The sequence below is a fragment of the Ambystoma mexicanum genome, chromosome 11 (assembly GCF_040938575.1).
Source record: "Ambystoma mexicanum isolate Mex_15411 chromosome 11, UKY_AmexF1_1, whole genome shotgun sequence".
NCBI lineage: Eukaryota > Metazoa > Chordata > Amphibia > Caudata > Ambystomatidae > Ambystoma > Ambystoma mexicanum.
In genome coordinates, this window is record NC_090934.1 from 1,057,724,804 (window position 1) to 1,057,737,082 (window position 12,279).

The 12,279-nt window shown below is 47.3% G+C and overlaps 1 protein-coding gene across 4 annotated transcripts in view; it reads right to left on the bottom strand.

The window, feature by feature from the left end:
* Positions 1-12,279, bottom strand: part of TICRR (TOPBP1 interacting checkpoint and replication regulator) — a 1,117,313-nt gene that overhangs the window by 494,631 nt on the left and 610,403 nt on the right. For all 4 annotated transcript variants that reach the window (XM_069624305.1, XM_069624303.1, XM_069624304.1 and 1 more), the window contains exon 14: positions 9,040-9,127. In XM_069624305.1, the coding sequence (XP_069480406.1) occupies positions 9,040-9,127 (88 nt within the window). The remainder of the gene's footprint in view (positions 1-9,039; positions 9,128-12,279) is intronic.

Genomic DNA, 12,279 nt, shown 5'->3' on the forward strand with positions numbered 1-12,279 from the left:
TTGGACCCCAGTCGCCGGGGCGTCCTCAAAGGTCTTAGAAGACCGCTCGGATTTCTTCCTCTTCTTCTCGCCTGACGGACTCTTCCCTTCCAGCCAGTTGGCGAGACGTTGATGGCGGTCCTTCATGGTCCGCTCCGACATATTGCCGCAAAACGCACAGTCCTTCTCCACGTGCGTCTTGTCCTCATGTAAGCAGTAGAGACAAAAGGAGTGTTCGTCCTCCTTAAAGACGTTCTGCAGCTGGCATCCAGGGCAGACCCTGAACAGCTTTCCGGGCGTCGAGCTTCCCTTCTCCTGGGCCATGTCCGGGCCTGAGAAGCTTCTGGAGTCCTCCAAAAGCGTAGCTCGACGAAATCTTCACCCTTGAGGGGCGCAGACGAATCCGACACGGGTCCCCGTTGATCGGATGGAGAGTCGGTGGAGCTTGAGGCTCTTTTGACCGAAAAAAAACGAAGTTTTTGAGAAAAAACGTGAAAAAATAGCACTAACGCTCGAGAGCAATAGCACGAGGATCCCAACACATGAACGTGCGGTAAAAATCTGAAGATGGCTGCCAGAGGCGGTGCTTAGGTAGAGGGCAGTCATTGGCTGTGGTCAGTATGACGCAGAGACCAGTGATTGGTTATTACTACGAAAGACAGATCAGAAACGAAACTGATACTGGTTTTTTCTTTACCGAGGATTCCCAGCCTGACGACGGGGAATATTCATGAGCATGTGAATCCATGCCAGACCCCATGCTGGAGAAGTAGAGTAACTGTCGTGAGGTTCGTAATTGTTAAAGAGCCAGGTCTTTAGCAGTTTCTTGAACTGTAGAAGGGACGATTCATTCTCAATGTCACTGGGCCTAGTAATATCGTTTTTATTCCCTCCCCTGTTCCCCTCCCTTTGCCTGGTCGCGCTCTGAAACGCCTGTGTATGAGCGCGATATAAATAAAATATATCATTGCAGATGTTGGGAGGGAGTTCGAAATTCTGGGGGCTGCTACAGGGAAACTAGAATTACCTGTTCTAGTGTTGTTAAACCAGGGGATAAGAAGGTGTGTGTTAGAATTGGATCGGAGTGTTCTGGTGGGTGTTTTGCATGTGAGGCAGAGGTTGAAGTAGGTAGGGGTCTATGAGGTGATGCATTTGTGAGTGATCGTGAGTGTTTTAAGTAGTATTCTAGCTTGTATGGGTAGCCAGTGGGCCTCTTCTGTACTGAGAGATGTGATCCCTCTTCTTGATACCTTGAGCTGCTCTCAACGCCTTATTCTGTAGTAACAGCATTTTATTTGGGTTTTTCTTTGAGGTCCCTAGTAGACGTATATTGCAGTAATCTATCTTGGCCAGGATGAAGGCTCTTGCAGTATTGGGGCGTGAGGAAAGGTCGGCTTAGTGTGATGAGCTTAGCAATGTAAGCAGTGGATGATGCAAGTGAGTTGATGTGTTTGGACATGGTGAGGCTGGAGTCTCAGGCCAGAGGGCACATGAATCGGAGAATCTCATCAAGCTGGCACTCCAAAAGGTTGATGTGCTTTCCAGGGTCCGATGAGTTGAGGCCTCCCTTGTCAGCTGAAAAATCTCACTGTTTTCAGATAAACCAAGATGTCCTAAGGTAAACTGCTCAAGGACCATGCCTGCAACTTCATGAATTGAGGAGAGGGGTGGAGGACCCTGCTCCGTTGCTTCTGCACGCGATTATGAACGGGCGGAAGCAGAATAGAACCCTCCCTGTGGGCTTTCAATACGTCCAACAACAAGGAGCGCGTTGCCCACTGCGGCTTTAACAGGTGTGATGAATCTAGTGGCATCACTGAGACCCTTGTGTGGCCAGGGGAAGGCAACCGAAACCCGATCCGGACCCTGGGCAGTATTATTAATGAATATCACATGGCTGCAGCCTCATATCAAGGGGAATTGGTGACCTCCAACTTGTTATACCCTTATTCTCCCTGAAGCATTGATGGCATGTTGTAAAGTAGAGAAAACACAATGTAACTGCTATGCATATAACATCTCCTAAATCTAATAACATCCAGTTGAACAATCAAACAGAAATGAAGACATAAAAGACAAACCTATTATGGAATTCAAGATCCATAATGCCGATGGTACTGGGACAGGTTTGACGAAGGAGAAGGCCCAAGAGTCAATGAGGATCAAAGATGCCACGGAAGGGAATATAAAGGTCTAGTTGTTTGAAGGCAAGGCACCGGAGCGGGACATTTAAACTTGAAAATGGACCACATCTGTGTGGATGGAGCAGGAAAGGAGTAACAAAGGCAGAAGCTGCAAGGAACACTGAAGCAGGAGTGTGAATACCCGCAAAAACCGACGCAAGAAGGGAAGGTGTGTGGTTTTGCAGAGTACACACAGCGAGAAGCAGAGTCTTGGTCAGGAGAAGGGAGAGAAGCCCAGCTTATGGGAGATCGGCACCTTACCAGGTGCAGTTTCCCTGGGGGTGCTGGAGGACATGGAGACCCAGCAGGGCTGGCAGGGCTCAAAAGAGGCCGTGCAGGTGGTGGCAGGTACGGAATAGCTGTCAAGCGGATTTCTGATCCGCCAAGGCTCTCCCACAGCAGCAGGGAGCAACACAGGTGCCAAACAGAGCCGGTGAGTTGGCCTGCAATAGAAGGTAACCTGGGGCGCTCCGAGTGGAAAATTTACAAAATTCAGACCATTTTGAATACTGAGCAAGTAGAAGGAAAAACGGGAGCAATTCTCCATTTATGAGACGTCAATTTGGGGAAACCTTGGAGCTTAGTGAACACACATTGCTGAATTCAGTCCATAGGTGAGAGTCCTGTATTGAAAGTGCCTCCCTCTGATGGAAGACCTGAGGAACCTCTGGTGGGGCTCACATATCAAAACATGCTGTTATTAGTCCTTGAGGTACACAGTATAAATCAACATTACTGCGTAAAGAAAGCCATCTGTGTATGGGTCCCCAAGTTCTGTACAGAGTGATTATTTTATAGGTTTCATTTCAGAGAAAAATATTTAAGGACGAGATGTAGAATTGCCTGCGGGACTGCCAGGTTTTTCTTGGGCAGAGAGAATAGCCTGGAATAGAAGCCAGTCCTCACCTACCCCAAGCCGACACTACAGGCTCTATGGCTTCCCTATCCATTAGCTTGCTGACCTTCCCCAGGAGCACAGCAGATCCCATCAGGATGAAAGGCGGATCAAAAGGCAGAAGGGGATATGTACAAAGACGGTAGCCCTTGGAGATGGTGGAGAATATCCATGGGTACCGAGAGAGGACATGCCAGTGAGCTATGTGACAAGAAGCCTGCAGAGGACTGGTATTGTTTGTACCTGGCTTGTCTCGTAATTTCCTCTTGGAGTCTGAAGAAGCTGCAGAGGAAGGTCTGTCTTGGTAGCCACGAAATTCCCCAAAATAGAAAGTCTTGCCTCCCAGGTGAAGGTTGACTGAGGATGGTGTTTATGCCAAAGTTTGGAAGGGACCGTGAGGAACCCGGCTGTCAGAGTGGAGGTCTTTTTCTTAATGAGTTCTTGGTCTGTTACCGGGTGCAACAAATCCTGGATGAAGGGCAGGTCCAGTGTCCTATCCTGCACCTGCGGAGGGCACTTGGTAGCATACATCCAGGTCACTGTTCGTATGTCAGCCCCCCCAATACCATGCATCTACTGGGGTGTCAAAAGGGCATGGTCAATGAGCTGGACCTCCACATGACTGGATTTAAAGGCTTGTTGCTTCTCGAGAAGAAGCTAGTGTTGGAAGTTGCTGATTTTCCATCACAGCTTTTAGTTGGCAATAGCCAGAAGCATGTCCTCTCCAAAGTACCGCGAGGCATTAATAGAAACCATACATCTGTAGGCTTCCAGAAATCAGTTTTCTGAGACCAGTAGGGCCACTGATGAGGAGGTAGTGCAGACAGTAGAAGGCTTAGCAGAGGGGGAGTCTGAGGCTACCACTTCAGAGTGTGGTTATGGGTAATTGGAGAGAAAGTCTTGGAGGCCAAAGACCTGTAGCAGGCTTGTTAGTAGGCAAAACGGTGCAGGTTTTCTGACAGACTATCATTCGCAACCAGGACGTCGTTTTGGCTGTGTAATCCAAATGTATTAGAAGCTCTCAAAACCAAAACTTTAAAAAAGGACTGAATTCTTGTTGAGGCTCCTCCAGAGTGGGTACTCCAAGGTTCTATGCACAGCCAAGCATCGAGTCATGGAAGACCTTACAGTGAGAAATGTAGTTGTCCACTTTGCTCGAGTCTCTCTAGAGCATATCAGAGGGATCCTGCTGATGGGACCTCCATAGGCAGTGTTGGCTGAGCTGGGGCTGGCTGTAAGGGTGAGGGCACAGGGGTCTGGGGAAGGCTGGGAAATCTAGCTGTGACCAGAATAAGGGTAGCTGGTGCTGAAGTTAGAGCAGCAGGAGACGGTAACTGAAGCATCAGTTTGCATATAAGCCCTTTAAAATTGTCCACCATTGATATGGACATCAACGTTTGGAATCTCTCCAAGTGATCCTCATAGTTAACCTGGGGTTAGGTGGTTGTTGGTGCCCACAATGCAGTCGACGGGATACAGTATGGTTCCCTAGGCTGCGGGGGTCCATGAAGTGGGCACAGATGAGGCGTGTCAATCACTTGACTGCCAGCCAGAGAAAGAAAGTAGCGACCTGTAGGTAATGTTGCAGGTATGGCCACTGCAGAATCAAGGCCTCTGGTTGTAGATCTGGCTGTCAGCTCATCATGTGAACTGGCCTGGGATCCCAAGTCTACCTCATGGGGTCTGGACCAACTGATGGTGTCACTTTAGGAATCTTGCGGGAAGGCTCCTTTAGCATGCCTGAGGGCCCTTTATTGCACCATTTTCTTTGGATCGGTCATTTTGCAACTTCAGTGGCCTCCAACGTTGTGGACATAAGGGAAGTTTCCTACTAATGTGCAGCCCCTGGACGGGGCCCAGTAGCAGAGATAAAGAAAATATCGGGTTAGAGCCCAAGAGGTACCAAAGTGCCCTCAGTTACGTCACCAGTAACCCCTGCCCCTCATAACTAGTTCTGTTGGTAGGGCCGTAGAATCCTTGTCCCTAGAGTCATTATAGCCTTTACGACTTCAAGAGAGCCTTGTACGATCTGGAGGACCCCACCCTCATGCGACAGTCACAGGGAATGCATACTTCAAATTTAAAGGGGAAGTACATTTTCTGTGGTACCAAAGGCTCCAAGTGTAGTCCTCGTGGAAAGAAAGGACGGGACATAGGAGTAAAATGTCATTCAAGAAAAATGAAAGGGGATACATAGTACTCCGGTAGCACTTCACAGTGAAGTGATGTGTGCTACAGTAAAACAACAAAGGCATCTCACGAAGCAGACCGCCCCCATCCCCCCCTGCACTGTTAACCATAAGAGCTTAATATACCTCCAAAAGTGAGGGTTGAAGCTAAAGCAAAATGTTGAGGACTACACTGATGTCTATGGAAGGAAAGCAGTACAAATAAATACTCAACTCGTTACATGATTGCTTCCCTTAAATATCCAACATGGGCGCTTAACCCAGATGTGCTCCTCTTTACTGCTAACAAACCGCTAAACATGGCGTGGTGAACTCGCCTAGCGCTTGTATTCTCTACGTGTTCCTTCCCTGTTTGCATCTTCCTTAGATTCTGCTGCCCTGCTTATATATTCAAGATTCCTGATTTCTTTTGTGCCTCCGACAATGAAAATAGTTGGGATATGGATGTTGACTATGGTTATGGCTATTGCCTGCCTCCACAAGTGAAAGCTGATATTTTCAAACCAGAAATAACTTTTGTGAATGCCTGCTGATTCAAGCATTAAGTAACAGGATAACAAGCATGTAAACAAGTAAGTGAAAGTTAATTGTGTCAGCACCATCTGACTGGGAGGGCCCTGGAGTTTGAATGGTGGTGCCTGTGTGATTGAGAGCTTTGTAGCCCAAGTTCCCATTTAACCCTGGGGTATGCACCTCCTTACTTTGCCAAACAAGTCATGAAGTGCAAAAGGCAAATGCACTCCTGCAAACAAATTGTGTATAAGCTCAGCTGGTCCCTGCACTCTTACAAGATGTTTTCTGTATGCAGCAAATTTGTGCCAGCAATCTTCAGCAGAGGGCACGCAGGAGCGGGAAATGCAAACATAACCCAGCTGAGCCACAAGAGCTTTAGACTCCCCTTCTCTCAGGAAAGCCTTGCAGCCCTGTCCCTGTGTGGACTGGACACAGAGGTGGAACGACCGCACACTGAGTGCACAGGCAACAGACTTGGCTAAATGACTTTGGGTGCTACAAAAGATGAAGAACCAACATTGAGCAAATAAAGTACAACCAAAAACAGGATCAGAGATGTTTCTGCTGGACGGTCTTTCATCAACACCAGAAGAAATCATTTGGTAATTAGCTGCTTTCCAGCACAGCAACCTCACTAGTGGCTCCACAGTAGTCATGCTTGAATAATGCTCCTCTTTTTGCCACCAACAAAGTGGAAATTAAACCGCCAGAATACAGGAGCCGCCACAGCTGGCCACACATTGCATCAATCGGCACCAACATATCACTTTGAACTAGGACTTCCATTTAACAAAGGGCCCCATTTCAAACATCGGTGAACGTTTAGCATCAGGAGCAGTATCACAATCAGGAGCTGCCGAATGACAGATTGAATCGCAGTTGGTTCTAAACCACTCCTTATGATTATGATTGGTTATTTATAACACGCTTAATACCCAGAGGTCGGACCTGTGTTGCTCTGTGTCATCTTCCTTCCAAGGCGAGCGTGTCGCTCCTGAGCTATCCTCCCACGACATATGCATGCAGAGTATGATCTGTGAACCTTGTTACTGCTGTAGGACCCAGATGAACACCTGATCAACAGTGACCCTAAAAAGTATTAACACAACAAAATAACACTCAGACTTGTCCAAACCGCCTTACATGCTAATGTGTACGTTTTTCCATACCTGCAACATAGCAACTTCTTTTGAATACACTTCTGCATGGAAATTCTCTTCATCTAAAGTAATAAGGTATTGCATCATTTTCTGATTTCCCACAGCCACCCCGTTGAGGAAGGGTATCTTGGCTCAACCACTCCTACTTCTAGTGAAAGAAAGGAAAACCAAAGATGGTCTTGACGGGTTTGGCCATCCAAAGGATCTGTAGCATCTAATTGAAAACCTAGGGCACCACCTCGTGAACGCAGGCACAAAACCCACAAGTGGAAATTTGAGACCGACATCTGTTGCTTGCAGTGAAGGACCACTATAGCAATTGTTCACTAAAGACCATGATAGAAAGTACAGGGATCACAGTCAAAGACAAAGAAACTACAGCGTGGCAGCAATGGAGCAGCACAGACACCACCTATTGGATGTTTAAAAACCTCCAGATGCAGTCTTTGCATAGAACCATTTTAAAATATGATGAATTGGTGGACATTAGACTGCCATTAAGAAATGAATGAGATCAAGGCAAAAATAAACATTCCAATTAGATAAAAGATTCCTTGAAACTGAATGGGATCAGACTTAAAGGCAAGACACATGGGACAGCTTAAAGAGAGGTTGCAGCAGAGAGACTCTAGCACCATTCTGGAAGATCGGTTCTTGCTCCTTTAGTACCAATTAACCTATTATAAAATAACTGGCAGAGAGCCTCTTCTGGTGAAGGCAAACGCGGTAACCACTTAAAACATGTTCAGAGTACAATATTGGCATACCATCCAATGATTTCTCCAAAGGAATGCCTTCAGGTCTGTGCCTTACAAACATTACTATCTTCACCATATCTGGTCATTCTGTGCTCTGCTATAGCTCTCCCTAAATCTCTCCATCACTCACTCTTCTCTCCAAACTTCCTACTCCCACCAACTCTCTCTCCTCTCACTCATGCTCCGCTCCCCTGCTGAGCCTCAGATGTTACTCTTCCCTTACCGCTACTCTCCACTCCATTACTACCCCCCCCCCCGTCTCCACACTTTTCTCCTCCCACACCTGCCTCAATAGGTCACCTTCTCCTTCAGTATCCCCTACCACTCCCCTCAAATTTGTACTCCCGTCTAGTATCACTTCTACTCACCTATAAATGCCTCACCTTGCGCACTGCATTAATAATCCTCCACACTCTTATGCATTGTCCATCCTCCCTGTACTCCCCTTCCAGGAGGTGGTGGAATCATCAAGAGACAAAAAAGGGGGCCTGAGCCCTGCCCCTTTCTCGTGTCTGGGTCCACAGGGATTTTGTAATGTGGACCTCAGTGGCGAGTCATGCCGTTCAAGTTTCAATTCATGTGCAGGTCTCACAGAACCGTCGACCTATTAGTTTGGCTGGGGAGTCATTCTGCAGCTCTCTCACAGGTGAGCATAATGTTTTTGGAAAGTTCCTTGAATGTGCAGGCTTCTGCTGCGGACTGTCGTGTGCAATAGATTGCTGATTGGGGCTCAAAGGTACCTGGCCACTCAGTGAAGATTCCGTTTGGCTGGTCATTTGATTCCCTTTCACTGGGCATGCTGCGATATGTAGTTGTGTGTAGGCAAACACTGACATAAGTAGTGACAGCAAATAGGGTGCTCACAACTGCCACCTTGACCCTCGGGTTTAAGACTGGGTCTGGCTTCCACCATGGTAGGCCTTACACCCCAGGCTGAGAGGGCTTTCCATCCCCTCTTGACAAGGTCAACTTATTGACCCTGTACACAACTATGCAAAAATGCTTGCTTAAGAAAAACCCAACCCATGTGCTGTTGAAAGAGGCACCTACGGAGGAAAGCACCATACATGTAAATCTGCAGAGACTAACACACATGTTGAATGTGTGCTTGTTTTGCACATCTTCATGGAATGAGGAAAATTGAATTTAGAAACCACTGCTTGAAGCCAATCAGCACATAAAGGAGCAACAATTACCTAATAGGTCAGAGGAACCTTGGCCTCTAAAGTTGACACTATGCTTCCGAGGACAAGGGTTAATTGGCGGTCAATAAAAAAATGCAAAAACCACAAATATGTCTTTTCTTATATTCCCAAAAACAACAGACCAATTCAAAACATTTCTCATTCAGATATACTATACCTTGAACTGCTTCTTTCTTTGGTGGAGGTGAAGCAAGAGGTATCTTTAGTTTCTCAACAACAACAGCAAGATAAGAATGGGAACCCTCCTGTGTGATTAAGACAGTTGGACACATGAAAAACCTGATTTGCAATACATATAACACACAAATAAACATTAGTTGTTAAAATCATGTTTCGTGTTTTGTTAGAATGACATGTGACCAACACAGTTGGCATCACCTTGCAGAACAGCCTCAAGGACATAAGATCAACATGCAAGGACCACTTAAACTGCCACGCATTGGTAACACAAAGAGATGGTATACTGTGTTGATAGAAGGTATGTGAATGAGGGATTTTCTACAAAGCCTCTAGTGAGGACTTTAGTACACTACTAGTGTACATAAATTCAATTAAGTGATGCACCAGCGATTTCTACTCCCTTGGAACAGGCAAAAACTTCCAACAAAATAAAATCGGAATAAAAACGCTCACAACAAAAAAGGATACAAGAGGATGATCTTTGCCTATACTCAGACATTTATTCCATTTAGATCAGTGGTCCAAGAAAACCAGTTTCTCAGAACTGAGCTCCAGTATGTCTGCCTGATCCTAAGAGGTACTTTAAGGTAAATGTAGATCTTTGAATTTACATTTATAGGTGCAAAGAAGAACAAGTTACTCTTACCTGGTAACGTTCTTTAGATGGGATGGTCCGACGACGTATTCCATATCTATGACAGGTATTCACCACAGCTGAGCTGCTTCGGAACATTTCAGTGTCTGCGTCCTGCGTCGATGACGTCGATACGCTGTCCGAGGGCCTCCGTCGAGCCGACGTCACCAGATGTTATAAGTAGGACGCACAACGCCCATAGCCTCGATTGTAGTTTTTTCCCAGAACGTGTGGCACCAATCTTCCGCCAGTATGACCACAGAAAGCCTTGCGAAAACTAAGCTGCAATCGCATAAGAAATTCTGTAGCGGGGCAGGCAGGGAGGGAGCGATATGGAATACATCGTCGGACCATCCCATCGAAAGAATGTTACCAGGTAAGAGAGAAACTTGTTCTTCAAGGGGATTGGGTCCTCCAACGTATTCCATATCTATGAGACTCCCAAAGCAGTACCAACGTATGGAGGAGGGAAAAAATTTAGAATATAGAAATTTAGAATGCCCAATCAAATTGCAGAGTAAAGGAACGCCTTGCCAAAGGCCAGATCCAGCCCATGGATAGAATCTAGGGAGTAGTGTCGTACAAAAGTATGGACCGAAGCCCAAGTGGCTGCTTCACATATGTTACGAATAGGAACACCCCTCTGCAGGGCAGTAGAGGCAGCCATACCCCTAGTAGAATGGGCCCGTAAGCCTACCGGAGTGTCCTTAACCGCCAAGCGATAACATTCAGAAATTGCCAAGATAATCCATCTAGACAAAGTATGTTTAGTAACAGATTGTCCCAAATGCCTTCCAGCATAAACAATAAAGAGCTGATCATCCACTCTGACCCGGGACATGCGTGAAATGTAGAAACTTAAAGCTCTCCAAGGATCCAACCTATGGAGCCTCTCCTCGTACTTACCAGGATGCGGAGGAGGATAGAATGCTGGAAGAATGACCTTCTGGCTTAAATTAAATTCTGATACCACTTTCAGAAGAAACGAAGGACAGACTAAGGTCAACCCTGTCCTTATGAAACACCATGAAGGGTGGCTTAACAGAAAGTGCCTGTAACTCACTCACTCTGCGAGCGGAAGTAACCGCAACTAAAAATACAGTTTTAAGGGTTAACAGTCTCAAAGGACAGGATATAAAGGCTCAAACGGAGCACTGATTAGGAATTTTGGAACAAGGTTCAAATCCCAACCGGGCACCTGGAAAGGTGACGGTGGAAACACATTAATGAGCCCTTTCAGAAACTGAGAAATTAAAGGAATTTTGAAATAAGAACACTCCTCAGACGAGCGCTTAAATATAGACAGCGCCGCCAGGTAACCTTTAATGGTACCCACTTGCAGGCCCTTGTGGGCTAAAGAAAACAAAAAAGACAAAACCACAGGAATGTCACATGAGAAAGGATCCACATTCACATGAGAGGATCCCTGCACCAGTCGCAGAACTTCTGCCAACGGTACAGGGACTTTGTTGCAGGCCGTCTGGCCGAAAGCAACACCTACATCACGTTTCAGGAAGGTCCCAATCCTTATACCTCAACCTTTCAGAAGCCAAGCATGAAGGTTGAGGTATCTTACCTCTGGATGGAGAACCTGACCCCCCTCCCGTGAGAGCAGATAGTCTCGGTAGGGAAGACGACATGGAGGGCAGATGGATAAGTCGAGAAGGTCCGGGTACCACGTTCTCCAGGCCGATGCCGGAGCAATGAGGAACATCCGGGAACTAAACCTCGTAACCTCCGCAGCACTTGCGGGATGACGGGTACTGGAGGAAACGCGTACAGCAGTGGGAAGGACCACTCCACCACAAAAGACGTCCCCCAAGGCTCCTCGTGGAGGAAATTCCCGCAAGCAGAACCTTTCGCACTTCCGGTTGACACTGGAGGTGAAGAGATCCACTTGTGGGATCCCCCAAAGGGCGAAGATCTCCAGGAGAATCTCCTGAGCCAGCTCCCACTCGTGAGAGATCGTGCTCTGCCTGCTCAGAGCGTCTGCCGTCTGATTTTCGTCTCCAGCTAGATGAACTGCTGAGATCAAAATTTTCTGCTGGATGGCCCAGAACCAGAGCTGCATCGCCTCCCTGCACAGAGGAAGTAATCCCCCCCCCCTTTTTGTTGCGGTAGTGCATGGCCACTGTGTTGTGCGTCAGAATCAGGACATTCTTCCCTCACACAGTCGGCAGAAAAGCCTTTAGGGCAAGCCTGACGGCCCGCAGCTCCAACAGATTGATATGGCGTCTGGACTCCGACGGAGACCAACAACGGCTGACTGTCAACTCGTTGGCATGAGCTCCCCATCCCGTGAGGGATGCGTCCGTCACGATCGTTACCTCCGGCCAGGGTAGCCAAAATGGAGCTCCCTTCATCAGATTGACTTCGACGGCCCACCACAGAAGGTCCTGGGCGTGCTTAATGGGATAAGCCCTCACCTGGGGAAGGAAACACTGCCCCAGGGATGTGTCGAGCACTGCTCCGATGTACTGGAGCCGCTGCATTGGCGTCAAGTGGGACTTCTTTAAGTTGAGAGAGAAGCCCAGCTTGTGAAGGGAGTGGCAGGTGACTGACAGATGATCCAGGACTTGCTCA